Source organism: Pungitius pungitius, chromosome 7 (assembly GCF_949316345.1).
Source record: "Pungitius pungitius chromosome 7, fPunPun2.1, whole genome shotgun sequence".
Lineage (NCBI taxonomy): Eukaryota > Metazoa > Chordata > Actinopteri > Perciformes > Gasterosteidae > Pungitius > Pungitius pungitius.
In genome coordinates, this window is record NC_084906.1 from 1,479,012 (window position 1) to 1,499,758 (window position 20,747).

Here is a 20,747-nt window from a genome sequence, read left to right on the forward strand (position 1 = left end):
ATTTTTTTCTAATGGGTAAGTGTACGGGGCCACCTTTTCTTTTAGAGGGGGGTGAATCACTATGGTTGGAATAATAGAAACACACTGGCAAGCCCGAGTCCAGCAAGGGCTGACGTCTCACTCTGAGTGACGGGTTAAACAGCCAATCAGCAGCCGGTTGCTACAACGGGCCATTACGCTGTTTTCAGGAAAGGGGTTGTCACTTGTCAGGAAGGGTTAGCCAGGACGTAGGAGGGTTGCGTCTTTGCTCATACTACGATACCATCGTTATCAAATTCCATTTAATTCGTCTAATATTTCTCTACCTTTCGAGGCTGAACATTTTTCTTGGCAACGTTTTTGGAATCCAGTACAAACGCCAGGGGCTACAACTTGGCCGAGGCGTCTAATGTACTGAACGAAACGGAAGTAACTTGCCAGCTGTCTGGCTAAGCTCTCGAGGTGAGTAACGTTAAATGTCAGTTAACCGCGTACAGAATGTCTCCATCGTGAAACGCATCTCCTCCGCTTCGTTCAACGTACTCTCGTTTGTGTGCAGTCGTTCGCTGTTGTTGTCAAGTGGGGAGAGTCCGCTGTGGTTTCCCTTTCGCTAGCTAAGTGGATAGCTAACGTTAGCTGCGTTAAACGTGCTAACAAGCTAGCGTCGACGACGTCAACCGACGCTCGTCCGCTTGACATAAAAATGCTCCGTGGTCAGTTACGGTGAGGACATTTTATTATCGGATTCACCAAAATGTCATTATTCGAAAAAGTAATATTCGTGGAATAGTGCGCCTACTACATTAGTTGTCTGTGAGGAAGAAAAGTGAAACCTACTGTGGGACAGGATTTTAATAACACGCTGAGGCCAATACTTGTTGTATTGTTAACGCGAAGTCACCTTTGTGTGCCACTACTGTATTTGGAGCTTTTACTGTTGGTCTGACCAAATTATTTTGCCAAAGAAATTCCTTTTCCAGACAGAGCTGGCAAATATTTACTGATTCAACGTAATACTTAACAACGTAATGCTTCATTATCCAATCACCACCACCTGACACAAATTGAAGGGATTAAATACACAGGTGTAAACTGTTAATTGACTGCTAATTTAGTTTACGGTTCACACCCGTTTCTTAATTTTGTTTATACCCAAGAAACTTTCAGATCAAGTTACGTGCTTGTGGAAGGTGATTTTTTTTTCTTAGGCTGTGGGTATTTTGAAATTAGTCAGAGGAATTGACCTTTTAAATGCTTCATGTTAATGAGATAATTGTCTACGTATTCATAATAGTACTGTTAAAGTTTTGAGGTGTATTACAGTTCAACAAAATCGATTTGCCCACCTTTTTGAGCATCACATTTAGCACTTTTTTTCTTGCAATTCCTAAGTGGCCTCTGACATTATTGCTTACCAGCTACATTGTCTGGCCACAATTTCCACTTTGGGCATATTGATGACGAGAATTTTGAAATGTAATAAAAATTGAAACAATGCACCATTTTATGCTTTTGTTAGATTATGTCTTTCTAACTAGTGTAAAATAAATCAAAATTGCGCAGGTTCTATGAACTCGATAATGCTGAAGGTAAAAGTATTTCCATTTAAATTCCACATTTTTTGCTCCATGTTACATTTGGCAGTTTTCATTGGACTGAATGCAGTGCAGGATCTTACACAGATTCCATATATTTGTATACATCTGTGGTACAACCGCGTGAAGAACAAACAGCTGGAAACAGCAAAGAGTCTGGGAAATTTTTCATTCAGAAGACCTAATTGAGAATATCTGTGAAATATGCGTTGTCTAAATATGTTTAGTTTATTAGAATTTTTTGTGTCAGGGCTCAAGATTGATGTGGGATTGTGGCATTCTGTTGCCATAATTGGCAGTTGTCTTTGTGTTTATACAAAATACTATGCCGTTTAATGCACATGCTTTTTGATTTATTCACTTTTGTGGTCGGAAGTCGGAAAATGAGTTCTGTACTCTTGTTTAGCCAATGCTAAATGAAACTAACTCAACAGAAATTGGCAATGTATACCTCTTTGTGAAACCGAATGTTTAAATATTGTATATTATACTATATTGTTCTGCTGGACCAACCTCATTTTTTTTGCAATCGAATGTAAGACCTGTGCTTACCCCTATGACACCTACACTACACTAATGTATACATTTTTTTAAAAGTTGCGTTAAGTTATACACATAAAGGCGGACTAGTTGGCTTGCAGCACTTTGTCTCATTTGGCCACCTGTCCACCAAAAAACAAAAAGAAACTAAATGGTCAATTCTCAGCCAGGGTTAGCGATTGACACGAGTCATACACAATTGTTTTGGCTGGAAAAGGATTTTACTGTGAAACGTATCCACAGGAAGTTCTGAATTAATAAAAGATGGTTTTAATGGGAAAATAATAAAGGCTATTAATCTTTACACTTGACTTCGTCGGTAACTTACTCACTAAGAGTCACACAGATGACTCATCGGAAATCTTTTCTCAAGAAATGCAGCTGTACTAGATGAGAAAAAAAGAGGGATGAGCGTAACAACCCAGCCTGGTGGACAATGTCCCCGACGATTCTGTAAAATGAACCGAATTTACAACAAGTAATAAATGCCAACGATAAAACCGATAAACGAATGCTTCGGAGTTAATATTCTTATACGTGTGATTTTGTAGTTATGCTGCTGTGCTTGGCAGTAGCTGCTGTCGACACAAGGACCGTGCGCCGCAACACCGCAGAAGACGTGCAGCTTCTGTTACACAGGCGGCATAGAGGCTCTTTGCTGAAGTCTGCCTAGCTCGCTGTCCTGTCCATCCGTCCTTCGTGTTGATGTCATCGGCTCAGTTTAGAGGCTGACGTAATCGCTGTGCCTTTGGCACTCTTTAGACACGTTGAACTCTCTGCTGATGTTTGCTGAGCTCACAATCAATAAGAAATGCTGCTTATTCTAACACCTTTATCTTCAAGGCACTAGTTATGTTATCTTAACTACATAGGGATCAGTCTTGGGGAGAAGATAACACAAGGCAGGGCATGGTTGTTTTCAAGCTTTCTTTTAAAAACAGTTTTACGACTGTCATTTCCAGTTAATAATGATATTAGAACATTACTTCTCTCAAATTCAAGGCAAAGCTGTGGTGTACACGTTTTAAAATCCCCAAAATGTAAACCCACATCCTCTCTGTCTCCAAAATGTCTCTTCACAACTCCACCTGCCAGTGTCTGAATGCCAACGCTGTGGGTGATGGAGCTGAGCAGGCAACTCTGTGGGAAGATGAGGAGGTCCAGTAAAAGGGCCCAACTTTCCTCCTCCCCAACTCCCAATCGGGGCCTGGAGATCCACTTTTACACACCCGAGGTGCACCAGCTTCAGTACTTCAAGGGCTGCTACACTGCGTTGGATCTCTGCGTGGATGCTGCCAAGAAATGCTGTGAGTGACCAACGAGTCGGCTACTTATTTTCTCCCCATAATGTGAGCAGCAGGGGGTCAAGTTCATTTCATTTCAAGTTCAAGTATTTTGGTTTCCAATTATTATATTTCTTAAAATTAATATTGATAGTGCAATAAAAGTAACTACACGCATAATACAAAAGGTAAAGGGATTGATTGCATTTTGGTTTTATATTATTTTCGTCAATTTGTTTGGCAAAACAAGCTGACAAATAGGGTTGGGTACAGAGAACCGGTACCAATATAGCACCCTTTCCTACACGTACTTACCGAAACCCAACGCAGATTTCGGTTCCTAACCCGATTGAAACATTTTATTTACACATTGTGATGACACCGTCCTCTCAGAAGCTAAACGATAGCCTAGCGCTTGTGTAGCTACAGCGGCTAGCTAGCCATCTACTTCTTTTCCTATTTATTTAAGTTAGTGTTTCCTCCGTTATTAAAGTGTTCATTCACAGCGCACGGCACAGAGACTATGGGGCGCAAACAGAGACACGTGCGCATACACAGGAGAGCGCGCGCTCACCAGCGTCCGCTGGTTGCACCTGCTGCATTCATGACGTCATTACATCAAGACAAACAAGGAGTCAAAGCATAAATGCTTTTCAATATGTTACATAGCTTTAGTTCCTGCACAATAAGCATGAATCTAAAACTAAATTATATGATTAATATGCCCCAAATTCCAATGAAATAATATATACACTTCAAGCTCTTACAGAGGGGAAACACCAAGTTACAAACAGTTAATATATTGTTCATAGTTTGAAGTTAAAAAGTTCAAAGCCGTAGTGTGAAGCCAACTGTTTATTTTTTTCAATTTTACATTATGGTTTAAACAGTTAATCAATTGTTCAATTTGAAAAAAATGTTTTGCCCTTTAAAAAAAGAAAAAAAGTATCTGTTTAGGCACCGGTATGGTTTTAAAAGCACTGGTTTTGAAAAAAAAAAAAAAAACGCTACACATCCCTACTGACAAATCCTCCTGATTACAACATATTTGTTTGGTTTGTTATTTAGCAATACAGAATACTCTTGGTATGTTGTAATTCCTGAGGTGATGACATAGTGATAGTATCCTGTTCTTTACAGTTTTAACATGAATTTCTAAATGCAAGAGTGTTTTTTGGAATCCAGATAACACTGATATTCCCAGAGGCCTGCAAATCAACCGTGCTCCAATCCAATCACTGGTCTGAATACGAATATTTCTCTTCTTTTCTCCCCTTCTTAGCAATCTCTCCCTTGTGCCATAACCTATTTGCCCTGTATGATGAGGCTACTGGCATGTGGTATCCTCCCAACTATGAAATCAAGATCACGGACGAAACCAGTTTCAAGTTGCACTATCGCATGAGGTAAGACTACATTGGAGTTCAATTTTCCAAAATGTGTGATGGCCTCCAAGTAAGATATTGTCATAATACCAAACTTTACAGTAGTCCCTATGAAGTGATGGATTTCAGGTATAACATGGTATGTGAGTTTGTCAAGTAGCTACCACAGGCCTGAAGGCAAAACCTTTTATTTACCATTTTATCTCCATTCCAACCGCCATCTTTTGTTTAGGAGCTCTGGGTTTTTAGCAAAGAATGAATTCTGCCTTTGTAGTTGTGTAAATACTTAAGTGCCACCCATTATTGTTGAAAGGATCCATTTTGGAGAAAGATGCTTCCTCCAATCCTCCCTTTGCATGTATTAATGGCTCTTTCCAAATATGAGTAAATTGTGAGACTGAATGTGAATCCAATATTGAGTTACATTTACTTCATCCAACTGAGCTGAAAGACATGACAAGGTGCATGCCAAGGCTACTTAGTTGATTCTGCTGCCATCCTGAAATTTCCCACAAAAAACATGGAACATTAATAGAATACATATTGTTTTGGCTAGAAAACAATCTTTACCTTTCTGAGGATAATTAAATGTGTTACAAGAAAAATCAACTACACTTTAACACCTTCAAAATATTGTTAACAGTTTAAGCTATCACTCCTAATATTGTTGATGTGGGTCATATGTAAGCTGGACATGAGCTCTGGGCATTTACGAACATAACAGGACAAATGGCACTGGGTGACTACATTCTTTAAGGACCCACAGGTTTATTAGATCTCAATTCTCACTTTGGTTTAAGAGGGAAAGAAAACTGTGTAGCTGTTTAGGAAGGTATTTTTTAAAATCTTTTGGTCATAGATTAATCAACTGTTATGTAATCTCAGAAATGGAATGCAATTGGAAAGGGAGACTGACGTCTTACTCATTTACAAGCAATGTCAGTGATAGACGCAATACTATTGATAAGGAGCTAAGCTGGCTCATAACACCCTGATTTTGAGGGTGAGTGACAAGTTAGAGAAAGCTTTTATGGGAAAGAAAGCAATATCACATTTATTACTAACTGGATACATTTTCACAGAATCAAATTCCTCTTCAGAGATCTGATTCAACACGTTATGCAGCATTTCATGCAACGGGAAGGGAGGAGGGCATGACTGGTGTCAATGTCATTTCCTCTTTCTCTGTGTTCTGCTTCATACTGTTGCCAGTGGAGAGAAACGCGAGTGTGCATTAAGCCTAAGTGACGTGTACTGAGTGTTTTTGCTTCACATTGCTTTTGCGTTTTGTAGTGCAGTCTGGGTACAAAGCAGGGTATGCGGTCAACTATGGATCAATAGTCTTGAGCAGATACATTTTCAACACAAACATAGAGGGACACTTGGACATTTTTACTCTTTAAACGCTGCATATACTACAGGAGGCAATAGACAACTTCATCTTAAATCGTTGCTCGTTGCACACAGATAAAGTTCATGCACTAAGCCCATTGTTTCAATTTAAAATTCCACCACTGGCAGGTTTTGTCTTTCGCCAGAGGTCAAAATCTCATCAATGCAAACTGCTTTGATAGCAAATGCTTACTTTTTTTGGCCAGAACTATCATCCTTTATCTCTTCAATGAAGAATTTCCAAACCTGGTAGCAGTGAATTCCTTATTTCATTCATGCCATTGCTAACTTGTTCTCGTTCTCTCCCTAATTAGGTTTTATTTCAGAAACTGGCATGGCACCACTGAAGGAGAGTCTCCAGTTTGGAGACACTGCATCAGTAAACTCAGAGGCGGACTTAGCCCGCAGAAAACACCAGAAGGAACTCCTCTGCTGGATGCTGCCTCTCTCAGCTATTTGTTTGCCCAGGTGAAAGAAATATGAATTACTAATAACCAATTAATTTAAAATACAAGAATAGGGGAAGTGTTGTTACTCAACACTAGTTAATGTTTCCAAACTTAAAAAAACGACCTAACTAATGTGTGTATGTCTGTTCCTCAGGGGCAGCATGATTTTCAGACGGGCCTGGTCCCACTGAGGGTGTCTACCTCAGAAGCAGAGCAACATGAGATAGAAAATGAGTGTTTGGGTATGGCTGTGCTTGCGATCACTCACTATACCTCAAACGTTGATTTGACCCTTACCACTGCTCCAAATGAAATCAGGTAATACATTTGCTTTACTAACAAACATTTAACAATGATGAGTGGCCAGACCTTTCCAATGTCATCCGGAAAATGTATATGAAATGTACTTGCTTGTTCCATGTGTTGCATGTCAGATTGGTGCTCAGCCCACATGCTGACCAAACACAGAGGATTTGTTAATAAGGTCCCTTTATGTTTCTATCTTTCTCCTACTAGTTACAAACGCTTCATCCCAGAGTCACTGAACCGCAACATCAAACAGCGCAACTTCTTGACACGCATCCGCATCAACAACGTCTTCAAGAAATTCCTCAGTGAATTCAACCGCCGGACAATAAAGGACAGCAAAATTACGCAGTACGACTTGAAGATCAAGTACCTGGCCACTCTGGAGGGCCTGACCACCGGCCTGGGCAGCGAGCTGTTTGAGCCTGTTTCGCTGATTTTAACACAGGAGGGCGATCTCTACAATGGAGGTTATGGCTGTGGTAAGAATTGATCAACATTATGAAGTGATAGTTATTATTTATTTCCGAGGCAGTGAGCCAGATTTCTGGCATGCAACGGCTTTTGTTTGGGTCAATTACAGAAGATTATAAATGACAGAGATATTTTTTATTTTTACCAGGATCATTCTTGTAAAGGCAGTAGAGGAAAAGCTGTCTCACGGGAGAGAAAGATTGCTGAATGGAAAATTTGAGAAAAAAGATGTTGCTGCCATTTATATCTTATTTGCAATAGATTTAGTTGTATTGGAATTTAGTGGTTATGTTTCTAAAACATGGACTTTGTTGACATCCAAAGATACCTAAAACATGTTGGGTGTTTGTTCCATTCAATTTTTCTACTTGTTCTACTTGTCTACGTGTCCTGAAGCAGCTACTTTTATCAATTTTGGCTGTACGTGTAACTCCTGATGTTTGCTGGCTGTTTCAAGGTTACAGTAACCAGGGCCTGGAAGAGAACCAAAGTCTGAACATGAAGACTAGCCATGACATGCACGTCCTGGTTACTGGCACCGGCGGCATTTTCTGGAGGAAGAAGCCCGCGACAGTGAGTGAAACTGTGTGTGAACAAGATGGTGTCAAACGTCATTTAAGAGACAATACCATATTATTTTTTTAATTTTACCATCTGAAATCCTTCTTGTCATCACCACAGGAATTACAACATACCAAGGGTATTCTGTATTGCTAAATAACAAACCAAATAAATATGTTGTAATCAGGAGGATTTGTCAACTTGTTTTGCCAAAACAAGTTCACTTCATTAACAATAATTAGTCGAACTACAAGTGTTGGGAAATGGAAGGTGGATCATAACCAGAACTGGTATTTTTCACTCCAATCCATGTGCTATGGATATAAAGACAAATTGTATAATTATTAAAATTCAAGTTGTTTCCTTCATGAACATTTCTGTTAATATAGTTAAGGAGTGGTACAAATGTAAAAATATTTTAAACTAAGTACAAAGTCACTAAATTAAATCAGAGGTTCAAAGTCCTTATACTTGAGACTTATAATAGTGAAGTGAGTCAAGGTCAGAATTACTTGAAGAGCAATGATATCATCTTAATTTTAGTATTTCTTAATTAGTGCTTGAGATAACTTCAAATCGGATGAAAAACAATTCTTAACGTTATTTGAATAACAGTTGTTATATTGTTTTTCATAAATTTTCTGTGTACATGTTTGTATATCTTTTAAATAGTCAACGGGCATCAGCAAAGAAAAGAGCAAGTTGAAGAAAGTCAAGTTGGATGTCAAACAAAAAAATGGCAACAGCAAGGACGTGAATGAAGACTGGGTGGTGTTCTGTGACTTCCATGAGATCACACACGCTGTCATCAAAGAGGCGACGGTCACTGTCTATAGACAGGACAACAAGAGAATGGTAAGCCACACACATCAAAAACACCCAGCTTTTTAAAAACATTTTCTCAATTTTTTCTGATTTTAGAAAGCTAAACCACTAAATCAATCAGCTAATTGGGACATTTGTTCAGGTAGAAATTGTATTAGTTTGTATTTGAGGCCATGTATATACACACGTCAGCAATGGTATTTTCCTTGATCCCACTGACATACCCCTCTTGATCATCAGTGTGCACCATACCGTTCACACAGTATTCATTTATTTGTAGAAAAATTAAATGAACAGTAACCAACCATGAACTACGTTGCATCCATGCATCACGTCTTCTTTGTCCTGACCCAATCAAATGAGCTACAAGTGTGAAAGCAGCCTTTGTTCAACACTTATTTTTATTTCATGCCACATGGTATTCACCTTGAATAATGGTGATGTGATGCATCATTATTAGTAAGATGGATTTTTTTTTAATAACACATGACTGCCCTTCTGGAATATTAATAGCTCCTACTGTCATTGTCGCCGCTTCCCTCCCTTCTAATCTGGCTCCCCCCGTCTCTTTTCAGGAGCTGCACATGGCATCTAGGAGTGAGGCTCTCTCCTTTGCAGCCCTCGTGGACGGGTACTTCAGGCTGACGGTGGATGCACACCACTTCCTGTGCAAGGAGGTGGCCCCTGCTTCAGTGGTGCACAACATAAACAACGGCTGTCACGGACCCATCTGGTTTGTACAGGCAGTTTTATTGGCGTATATGTTTTCATGCATGTCTGCCTCCTCGCAAGACCCCACGGATGTTGGGCGAGCTACGAGTACAAATGCGTTGTTGCAGTATTATCCGATATGCAGGAGGGCATAAAAGCTAAATGTAATACTAGCAAGATTATACTATTTTTATTTTGAGAAAGTTTGAACCTTGATAATACAGCTAATTATGCATTTGGAAACAGCAGAATGAGAGTTGAGCTGTGGACGGACACAAAGGGGGGAGGACACTCGCTCATCCGCATACACAGAGAGGCGAGGGATAGCATTACCACTGACCTCATTTGTCACGCTTTCTCTTCCACAGCACGGAGTATGCCATCCAAAAGCTGCGTCAGGAAGGCCACGAGGAGGGAACCTACTTACTGCGCTGGAGCTGCACTGAATACGAATACATTATCATCACTGTGGTCTGCAATGAGGTAATGCACACTTCTTTATATGTTTATAGGAAACATCCAACTTGTTACTTTGAGTGCGCAGTGAAATGGAACGCTTGGGTCAATGTGAACAGAAACTGTACATTATTGCTGAGTAACACCCCATGACTCACTCTCCACCAATCAGAACGCTGGATTTCCCGTATTATAATGGCGGGAGAGCCAGTGATGTACTGGAAAGGTTTTCTGGGAATTATTTGCCAATCAGGGGTCATGCTACACACACACACACTCAGAAGAAGCACCAAACCAAATATTGGAGGCTTGTTTTGTACTGATGGTTAGATTAGCACATAGCAACAGCACTCTTCAGTTTTATGAGTCAGTAGGAGAGGAAACAAACACATACACACATTCAGAAGGCTGACCGACAATGTGATCTCAGCCACTGTTTGTTACGGTTTTGTATGTTACTATAGGACTGAATAATAGTTACTGTAATACAGGAGTGACACAATGTTTTTAGACAACATAAACACCTAATCCTCTGTCTTTTGTTTCAAAGATATTCACATTAGATTTCATTTCAAAGGTTTCTTTCCACTGTTGCTATTCGGTTCTTACCTGCTGCTCCCCATTTAATATTTCCAATGAAATCTTTTTCCCTCTTATCTAGAAATATCTTCTTTCTTTCTCTTGGTCATTGTATCTCTCCTTCAGTATAATTTGCCTCTGTATTTGATTATTGTAGAGTTCCAGCTAGAAAAATCTCTCTCTCTCTCTCTCTCTCTCTCTGCATCCAGATCGACCTAAATGAGTCTCGCCCTGTGCGTCAGTATAAGAACTTCCAGATTGAGGTGTCTTCCAATGGGTTCCGCCTTTACGGCACTGAGACGTTTCGGGCCACTCTCGGTGAACTCCTGGAGCACCTTAAGGGCCAAAGCCTTCGCACAGACAACCTCCAGTTCCGGTTGCTGCACTGCTGTCCTCCACAGCCTAGAGGTAAACTCAAATCTCTAGTACTACAAATTCACTTGGCAAAAGGCAAAGGCCCTCATCCCTATGTAAGACATTCTTTTGGGGGATTTTGAAATCCTTTTATTTATGCAATGTCTCAAACATGAAACTTTTTTATAATAGACTTATTGCATTTTACTGAAGAGCAACAAAAATAATGGATCTTATTAAAGATAAGATCTCATCCCATCTCTCCCTCGTAATACAAGGAAGAGTGCACTTTAAAATAACTAATTAATAGCAAGCCGCTACATACAGCAGAGCAACCTGATCTGTAGCAAATGCACCTGTAATTTTATTATAAATGAGAAATGTCTATCATGATGGTTCTGAAAAAGTGTTGATCAAATTATTCATACTGATCTCGCTAAGATGAATTGTTGCTTTAACTTGAAGTTCCTTAATGCGAAACTAGATTACAAATGCTTAAGAAACCACGCTGCAGTGTCCACAGATAAATGCTGCATCTTTCTTTCTCTGGCATCTAGCAATCTCAGCAACCCAATTCCATACACTGTGCAGTATCTCTATGCACCAGTATGTGTTATGCTACATCATGTTGTACAACAACACCTGTGATTGTTGAGCAGTCAGAATTTTTACAGTCAAGCAAAAATGTCCCTCCAGACAAGATTTAGAGGTTAGCGTAACAAAGAGAGAGTGTGTGTTTGTGTGTAGCTGTGTTCCTGGCTGCCAGAGGGTAGCTGAAACTGACATAAACAATGTGTGTGTCTGTGTGAAATTGTGTCAGGGTAGAAGAAAGTTGTAAATGTGGGTTTCCGGAGCTTGTATTTACTTCACTCAGGAAAAGGTGCAGCCACGTACGCATGTGTGCCCGTATGTGTTAAGCTGTTTATGTTCTTTTGAGGCTGTGTGGTTTTTATTATTATCATAAGGCTTGACTAAGAGACAAGCGTGCTGTTTTCTCTGAAGATGGTTATGTTGAGTTACGCAACCTTCTTGCTAGAAAAGTGTAACACTGGCATGCCAACGCCCTGAGAATAGCGATGGGTTTACTTAAGAGTTCATTGAGGATCTTTAACTGTTGTGAAAGTACAATGCAGCAAGTGTTTGATGGCAGATGGGGGAGCGAAGGACCACGTGGTTTGGGTTATTGTGTGCACGTCTGAATAAGATCTGAGTGTAAGACTATGATACGTTCCAGGGGTTAAGGAGTGGGTGCAGTGTCGTACGTGGGTGCAGGATGTTTATGGGTTTCATCATAAAAATTCAGATTGCATTTTACAAACGGGGAATGTAGGGTGAGCTGATTGAGTGAAGATACTCTCTCTCCCCCAAATACCACATTGTGCTGGTTTTGTCACAACATTAAACACCCAGACCCATGCAGACACACATAGTACGGTAACAGGCAACATTTTTGCTTTATCCTCCCACACAAAGCTCTGTGTATATACCAGAATACGCTGAATCAGTTTAGCAGCCCGATCTGGATCGCTGCCACAGCCGTAGTTATTCACATCTTTTTTACCACATGTGAAAACTTCCTGGTTGCATGCAGTGCAGACTATTCTTATCGATCTTTTGACAGTGTTACAATTATATGACCTAGAACCCGACAGAAGCAGACATGAAATTCTTGTTTAGAGACTATCCAGCACTAACAACGGTGCCTGCAGTTTGGCTTTGACAAAGAAGAATCTAAAGCACTATCAGTCTTTTTAAAATGTCTTTATAAATAACTGGTCATGCTTTGTAATTTGCACAACTTCACACAAAACCCCTGGGGTGGCTCTTTTTAAATGTATGTTTTTGCATTGCAGAGGTTTCCAACCTGCTGGTGGTCACTAAAGATCGAGCGCCGGCCCCTGAGAAAACCATGCTAGAGAGTCAGCTTAGCTTCCATCGCATTCTCAAGGAAGAGATTGAACAGGTACACCCTCTCGCATCTCCATGTCCTGAGATGGTAATGCATGTAAAGATGAAAGATGCAAAACTCGCGTTATGTATGTAAATTATTAGATATTTTAATTGTGACTCCCAATGGAAAAAGTCCATAAAAGAATTAGGAAACACCTTCAACCCCGTTGTGTTAACCAGGAGGAGCACCTTGGACCAGGAACAAGGACCAACATCTTTTCAGGCACACTGAGGGTGAAGAGTGAGGAGGAGGAGGAGGAGGATGCGGGTTATTCATCCTTCCAGGAGGTCAAGGTGGTCCTGAAGGTGCTGGGCTCTGGACACAGGGATATCTCCCTGGTGAGACAAAATCAAATATCTTGCCCATCCTGTTCTAATGAGGACTATACCTGAGACAAAATCAAATATCTTGCACATCCTGTTCTAATGTGGACTATACCTAACCTGTAACATCTAACTATACTGAAACTTCTTAGGTATTTGCAGCGAGCTAGTTCCAAATCTTACGTTTCAGTTTGAGCTTTGCACTCACTCATCTTTGTCTTCTGTCGAAAGGCGTTCTTTGAAACAGCCAGCATGATGCGACAGGTGTCTCATAAACACATAGTGCTGCTGTATGGAGTGTGTGTTCGCCACCAGGAAAGTAAGTACATTTTAACAAGTGTGTGTGTGTGGATGTTTATGCGAGTGTTGGGCCATTTCAAACACCTTTCTGCTTCTTTGTGTTTGTGTGCATCAGACATCATGGTAGAAGAGTTTGTCCAGCCAGGACCACTGGACTTATTCATGAGGAGACAGCACAGCCCACTCGACACACTGTGGAAGTTCCAGGTGGCCAAGCAGCTGGCCTCAGCTCTCAGCTACTTGGTGAGACGGGAAAACACACACAACTCAACAAATTTGGGGGATTTGCCCTCTTGTGTTCTGAATAATAGATTTGTTTATGTGTGTGTGCGCGTTTGTAGGAGGACAAAAAGCTGGTCCACGGCTTTGTGTGTGCCAAAAACATCCTGCTTGCCAGAGACGGACTGGACTCCGATATGGGAGGGCCCTTCATCAAGCTCAGTGACCCAGGAATACCAATTACTGTACTCACTAGAGAGGGTGAGTACAAAGTAAAGCCTCTTCCTCTTTCACCTTCTCCACCCGCTCCTTTCTCTCTCTCTCTCTCTCTGGGTTACTAAAAGTGATACCTAAAATGTTTGCAAAAAACACCGCCGTGGAAGATACTGAACCAGAACTTCCTCTTTCTTTCCCAGTCAGCTGCAAATAACAGTGAAACCAAAATGCTGACTGATTGCCACAGCTACAGTTAAACTGGATGCAAAAAGCAAGACTTGTCGACTATTAAGCTTCTTCTTCAGACTGTCTGAGCTGAGGTCACCAGCAAAAGGACTGAACTTTGTAACATAATCAATACACATTGCATCGGGCAGATTTCCTCTTGACTAATTTATTTTGTAAAATCAAAATCAGGGTTCAGACATAAATGGCACAATAATAAGGACATTTCTCAGATTGCACAGTTCCCCTGTAATGGCCAGCTTCATGTTTCTGTTGTTCTAAAAGAGCTGGGAGTTGTGCGATCTAAAATAGTGTGGTTGCGCAGATGGATCCTCAAACCACAGGACAAACTGGAAATGTTTCTTCGGAAGCGTTCACAGCTCCACCCTCCTGGGAATGCTCCTCCCTCTTTTTCTTTCTTGTTCCCAGAAATCTTAACATTCTTAACATTTTTCTAACAGTACTTCCAGTTACGCCTTATAGATTTGATTGAACAGTAAGTGCGTTACGTGCTGAGAAATCTGCTGGGCGTGTCCCTCCATTTTCCCAGCAGTGTCTGATCGCTCGCATACCCATTTATTACCGTCTTTCCTTTTTTGTCTTTTTCTTGCTCTCAATTATCCCCCTCCCTGCTCTTGTTGTGTCTCCATCTTCCCCCTGCACTCCGTTCAGCCCCTCCACTGCTTCTTTACTCCTCCTCCTCCTCCTCTTTCCCTCCAGCCAACCATGTGTTCCAATTTGAGTTGCATGCACTCGCTAACATACGCAGCTGAAATGGATGTTATGGATTTGTGGAGCCAAGAAGCCATTTGTGGAGGTCAGCCAATCAGTTAGCCTGACTTCCAGTCAGACTATATCTCTGCCCTCCAAAGCCAGGGCTTTGCATCAGTGGATGCAGTCAGGCAATATTTTTAAGCCTAATACTCGCGGGGCCTGTACTAAATATTTATTTTTTTGGCATCGTTGCATGCTGAGACTACAAACAAAAATTAGAAGCATTGCTTTTGTTGGATATGCAGACATAAAACTAAATTGATTGTTACATCTTAATTAGAATAAATAAACCTAAGGTGTTTTTGTGTGAGAAGTGAGTGTTTTCTTCCCTTAAAATGTCAGTAAATAACACTGATATCTGAGGACTAAAACTTACTTTTAGGATGTCATAACTCATCTTGAAGTTGAACATCATTGCAATTAAGAATATTTTCTGTCTGTATTTGATGTATCTATACAAAACTATCTTCTGTTTTGATGAGGACACCAGTAATTGATCCACTGTATTTGCCTCTGCAGAGTGTGTGCATCGTATCCCATGGATCGCTCCGGAGTGTGTGAAGAGCACGTCTTCCCTAAGCGTTGCAGCTGACAAGTGGGGCTTTGGTACCACTCTGTGGGAAATTTGTTATGATGGAGAGGTGCCCCTGAAAGACAAGAAACTCACAGAGGTAGAGGGCACACACGGAGACTGAATATGAGGATTTATATAATCATACATACATCTAAATGCAATCTTGTGTTCTGTGCATCAGAACACATCTATTATCAAATCATGGTTTTTTTATGTTACTCTCATTCATATGTTGTGTCTTTGTGCTGAGCAGAGGGAGATGTTTTATGTAAGTGAGTGCCAACTGGCAACCCCAGAGTGCAAAGAGCTGGCTGAACTGATGACCCACTGCATGACCTACGACCCCAAGAAGAGACCTTTCTTCAGGGCTATCGTCAGAGACATAGACATGCTAGAGGAAAAGAGTATGTATTATGTGCACTGTACATTCTACAATGTTTTTCCTGAACGTTTCAATGTCTGTGTCACACCTAGCAGCAACCCAGTAAGTGAGAGAGAAAGAGAGTTGTTTACTCAACTCCGACGATGTTCATGAGGAAGTTCACTGGGTGCAGTCTCTGCCCCTTAGCTGGGCCCCATGAAAACAAAATAGGCTGCTCTTCCACCTTCTGGACAGAATTGCCTACTGCAGTCAGTCTTACTACGGCTTACAACTTACCCGTATATTACAGAATACAGCTACAAAATAAACAACTAGTACAATACTTTCATATATGTTTGATATAAACTATTTTTCTATCTCTCAGACCCCTCCATCAAACCCCAGCCTACACCAGAGGTGGACCCAACTTTGTTTGAAAAGAGATTCCTTAAGAAGATCAGAGATCTGGGAGAGGTAAACCATTCATGTTTTATTTTTTGTAAAAAAATTACAATTTATAAGAATGATCAATCTGACAATGCTTAAATGAAAACAACTTGGTAATTTAATTAACATGCATTGTTAAATATTTTAAATCAATAATTACCTAGTAGTAGTTTGGTATAGGCTTTTTAAAAATTCACATTTGAAGTATAGTCATTCTTGTGATCCTTCATAACCTAAAAAGAAAATGGTGATCCCCGAACCTTTCCTGTCACGCCTCCCTATGGCGATATAGCAACATATAATTCACATGTAAAGCCCCGGGACTAATTTGCCTTGTTATATTTTCCTACTTTTACATCTCTTTGTGTGTTGGGGGGGTCTCATGCTACAGCTGGAACTTTCATCTGATTTGCGCCTTCTACCAGTCACAAATCGTATCACGTCGGTTCTGCTTAATATAGTTCCCTATCTTTACAACTTGTCTGCAATTGTATTTGTTATAATTGTATTTCATAAAGTTTTACCAGTGTGTGACCAGCGCTTGTTCATTAAAATCCAAATGTTCCTCACGCAGGGCCACTTTGGAAAGGTGGAGCTGTGTCGCTATGATCCTCGAGGAGATAAAACCGGTGAGCTGGTGGCAGTGAAATCCCTAAAGTCGGAGAACCGAGAGGAGCAGAGCAACAACCTCTCGTGTGAGATCGACATCCTGAAAGCACTGTACCATGAAAACATTGTCAAATACAAAGGCATCTGCCAAGAGGAAGGTAAGATGGAAAAAAAAACACTCATTTTAATATGTTCAGTTGCAACCCATGAATGGAATCAGTCACTCACATAGTGTGTTTAAGTTTAGCTATTGTCACACAACTGTATCAGAAATTATGCTTTGGTGGTGTGACTTTTCAAAATGTCAGGTTAAAACAGCAGCAGAGAACAAATCTCTCTAAATTTTAGTTGCAGACCCTAATTTGGTGGCCTGCCAAACTATCAAACATGTTTGTTGATGCGCGCCGCAGAGGAGAAAAGAAGCGCTTGGTTCAATTTGAGCTATATTAATAAAGTTTAAATGATTGAATGTGTAGTGATAGTCTCCCCCTAATGGAAATACAGAAGAGGCTCAAACTGTGGTTAGCATGCATTACACAACACACAAATACACACAACTTCTCTGTATATTCTCTGCATTTATTTCACATTCCGTTTGTAGGTTGTCAGGCCAATAAGCTGATCATGGAGTACCTTCCACTGGGCAGTTTGAAGGATTATCTCCCACGGAACAAAAGCAGGACCAGCCTGAAGACCCTGCTCAGCTACTCGGTCCAGATATGCGAGGTGCCACAGTTTGTTTCCTCCGACCAGCTGGCACCATCACGCAGTTAAATAAAATGGTGAACCCAGTGTTTCAGGCTTAATATTCTCCTTTTTATTTTCAGGGAATGGATTATTTGGGATCCAAAAATTACATTCACAGAGACCTGGCTGCCCGAAATGTTTTGGTGGAAAACGAGAGGACGGTGAAGATCGGAGATTTTGGCCTCACAAAGAGTATCAAAGAGAACGAAGGATATTACACCGTCAAAGATGAAAACGAGAGCCCTGTTTTCTGGTGAGTCAAGATCAGATGAAAGTTAGAAAGCGCTTCTTTTTTTTTCCTCGCTGACTAGCTGAGAGCTTATTGTTAAGAGAGACTTTGAGGGGACAGTAAATTAAATAATAAACAGAATGTGTGTGAATCAGGAGACATAGAAAACATTATGAACCACTTAGCTAATGATGCTCACGACATAAAAGTAGTTTTCCTTTTCTACTTCAGCCACAAAGCGTCCTCCTAATTCGTCACTCATACATACCCATGCGTAGCCCCCCCACCCCGCATGTTCTTTGACTAAAACCTCATGACTTTAAGTACTACGTTTTTATAAAATACTATAGGCCTATTAGGACTTCTTCCCCGTGTTTGCATTACGAGTAGATTAAATACAGTATTCTGATTGGTTGAGTGCGAGTCACAGGGTGTACACTGTTGAACGATAATGTACAGTACTTGTTAACATTAACCTAAATAAGTTTGATTTTGCGTGACTGTTTTTAGCTCAGTGGCGATCACCGGAAACGTTGCAAAGGCTTGCGTTGCCAATCTTGTTTTTTTGTTGCTGTTTGTCTGTTGCGTAGCAACCGGCACACATACAGGCACAAATTTTCTCTATGCTACAGAAACGCGATACACAACGTCTGGTGGCTACAACTATTTTGTGGTAGCCATATTATAAAAGCAATAAGGTACAAGACAGTACTTGATCTTCAATAATAACTGAGGGTTGCCTAGCAACGCCCTCCAACTGTTACATTACTGCAAGTACAGCCTCTCGTACCTTATTGCTTAAATAACACACTAGTATGACTTATTTATTTTACTAATGGTACTAGAACTTGTATGGCACATTCAAACATGCCTTTTGTGAAATATGTCTTTTCTTTTTTTTTTTTAAAGGTATGCGCCAGAGTGTCTGACCCACTGCAAGTTCTACCTTGCCTCAGACGTTTGGTCCTTTGGTGTGACGATGTATGAACTCATCACCTACTGCGACACCACCAAGAGCCCAATGCATGTCCGTATTTTTATATCTACTCTGTATTTTTGGAAGTTTACATTTAACCCCAGTTAAATGAATCTGTCTTCAGCCTGTTTTTTTCTGGATTATATTATTGTGTTTGGCACAATAGTAGTGCCAGTATATATTACTAAACTTGAACCCTTCCTTGTTTTACCCATACAGCTCTTCCATGGTATGATTGGTCGAACGCAGGGCCAGATGACTATCATCCGATTGGTCAAGGCCTTGGCAGACGGAAAAAGGTTGCCACGTCCCGAGGGATGCCCCGAGCCTGTAAGTCAACGAGACCCTGAAGGACTTTAGATATTGCTCGTGATACTGGCACGCCTGCAGTATCAGGTTTAGCATTCTATAAGTGGATTATTCATTAATCAATAGTGCACTTCATGCTATGTTATTGGTCTAATCTGCCACATTAGTTTTAATTTAGTCCAGAGTTCTCATGCTTAAAAATGTAACAATTATTGGATGCAAAACAGCCTTTTTAATCAGACAAATAAAGCTGGCGTGATCTCTTGTTTTCAAATACTTCTGCCTGCTGGCCCACAGGTGTACGAGCTGATGCGCAGATGCTGGGAGAACACGCCAGAGCTGAGAATCTCCTTCAAGCACCTGGTGGAGGAGCTGACCAGGATGCAGCAACACCTCCAACCACAAAACAGCCTTTAAGCGTCCTGCTTCTTTCACTGGGAATGACTGTGGCCTGCCGACCAAATGTGAACTGCAAAACTGATTTCAGATCAGTATCGGCTTGTGGAGCAGAAGGATCGAAGCTTCACACCAAGCATTGCTCTCGCATACACCTTCCACGACAAGACTTTTCGTCCTGGTTTTTAGTTGCCGTTATAACCATGTTTTTATGTTTCCAGTTAAATATTTTGGATGAAACAAGGAGGTCCTATCGAATTGTTGCCTTAGCCAATGTTGAATGTGATCTTCTGGTTGTACTGCCAGACATGTCCCACTCACGCTGATAATTTGCTCTAAAGGCCCATCGGATGGTGTGAGGTTGAAATGGCTCACTGATGGACATTTGAAGGCAGGAGAGCAGAGAGAACGGTTTAATGGCTGCCTGCCACACAGTGGCCTACGTGATGGAGAGAAACTCTCCTGAATTGTATTTTGTTTAGCCAGATTTTCTGTTTAGATGCTGTCAGCAAGCGAGCAGTAGGCACTGTCTTTTTACTATGTTGTTCTTTGGTCTAGCTGAAATGCCAAACATTCTTTGATCATAGCTTCCAAATTCTGAGATCAGATCATGTGGTTTTTCCCGATTCAAATTGCCTGGGATCACCTCTGCACTTTCATAAACTCTAATGAAGTTCTTTAAATGCGTCTTCGGTAGTAACTTGTTAGTTGAGGGATTTAGAGAAGTACCGCAGAGATCCACCTGAGGGCAGCAAAGCTTCACTTTGGTTCTATAATGCATAATGAAATGTCTATATGCTAAATATACAATATTAGCCAATTGCCATTATTGCTTCTTGTGAATGGAATAACGAAGATGATACACAGGCTTTGAATATTTTAAGAAAATTAATTATTTCAGTGACCATTATGTATGTGCTTTTTATTGTGTAATCAATCAATATGCCAGAACATTTACGAAAGTATTATCTGTGAAATGGTTTGAGCAGAGGGTTTTTCTGTTTTAAATTCAGCAGATGTTCATGTAACCATGTGGCTTTGACATTATGATTGGGGATATAAAAGACAATTCCTTCTGCTCAAATTAAAATATATATATTTTTCAAAGAAAAGATAACGACTTATGGAAGGTAAGTATCCGTAAATACCCAATGAAAAATAAAATCAGTGTATGTTGTGTTCCTTCTGTCAATCAGTTGGTC

At 40.6% G+C, this 20,747-nt stretch overlaps 1 protein-coding gene across 1 annotated transcript; it reads left to right on the top strand.

Moving 5' to 3' along the window:
• The first annotated feature begins 190 nt into the window (after positions 1–190).
• jak1 (Janus kinase 1) lies at positions 191–20,722 on the top strand. Its single transcript, XM_037470192.2, has 25 exons — positions 191–441; positions 3,210–3,421; positions 4,680–4,803; positions 6,489–6,642; positions 6,778–6,941; positions 7,140–7,411; positions 7,861–7,976; positions 8,637–8,819; positions 9,365–9,522; positions 9,869–9,983; positions 10,745–10,943; positions 12,743–12,852; positions 13,020–13,178; positions 13,395–13,482; positions 13,579–13,706; positions 13,805–13,943; positions 15,417–15,568; positions 15,725–15,875; positions 16,218–16,306; positions 16,854–17,046; positions 17,490–17,614; positions 17,716–17,888; positions 18,774–18,891; positions 19,060–19,170; positions 19,447–20,722. The coding sequence occupies exons 2-25, from the start codon at positions 3,217–3,219 to the stop codon at positions 19,564–19,566; spliced, it is 3,546 nt and encodes a 1,181-aa protein (XP_037326089.2). The 5' UTR covers positions 191–441; positions 3,210–3,216; the 3' UTR covers positions 19,567–20,722.
• Positions 20,723–20,747: the final 25 nt, after the last annotated feature.

What these genes read in the sequence shown, in the direction of transcription:
- jak1 (XM_037470192.2), top strand. Translation starts at nt 3,217, where the DNA reads ATGCCAACGCTGTGGGTGATGGAGCTGAGCAGGCAACTCTGTGGGAAG. An exon ending in GTGTGTTCGCCACCAGGAAA is followed by an intron (nt 13,483 to 13,578) that starts GTAAGTACATTT and finishes TGTGTGCATCAG; the next exon opens with ACATCATGGTAGAAGAGTTT. An exon ending in AAGACAAGAAACTCACAGAG is followed by an intron (nt 15,569 to 15,724) that starts GTAGAGGGCACA and finishes TGTGCTGAGCAG; the next exon opens with AGGGAGATGTTTTATGTAAG.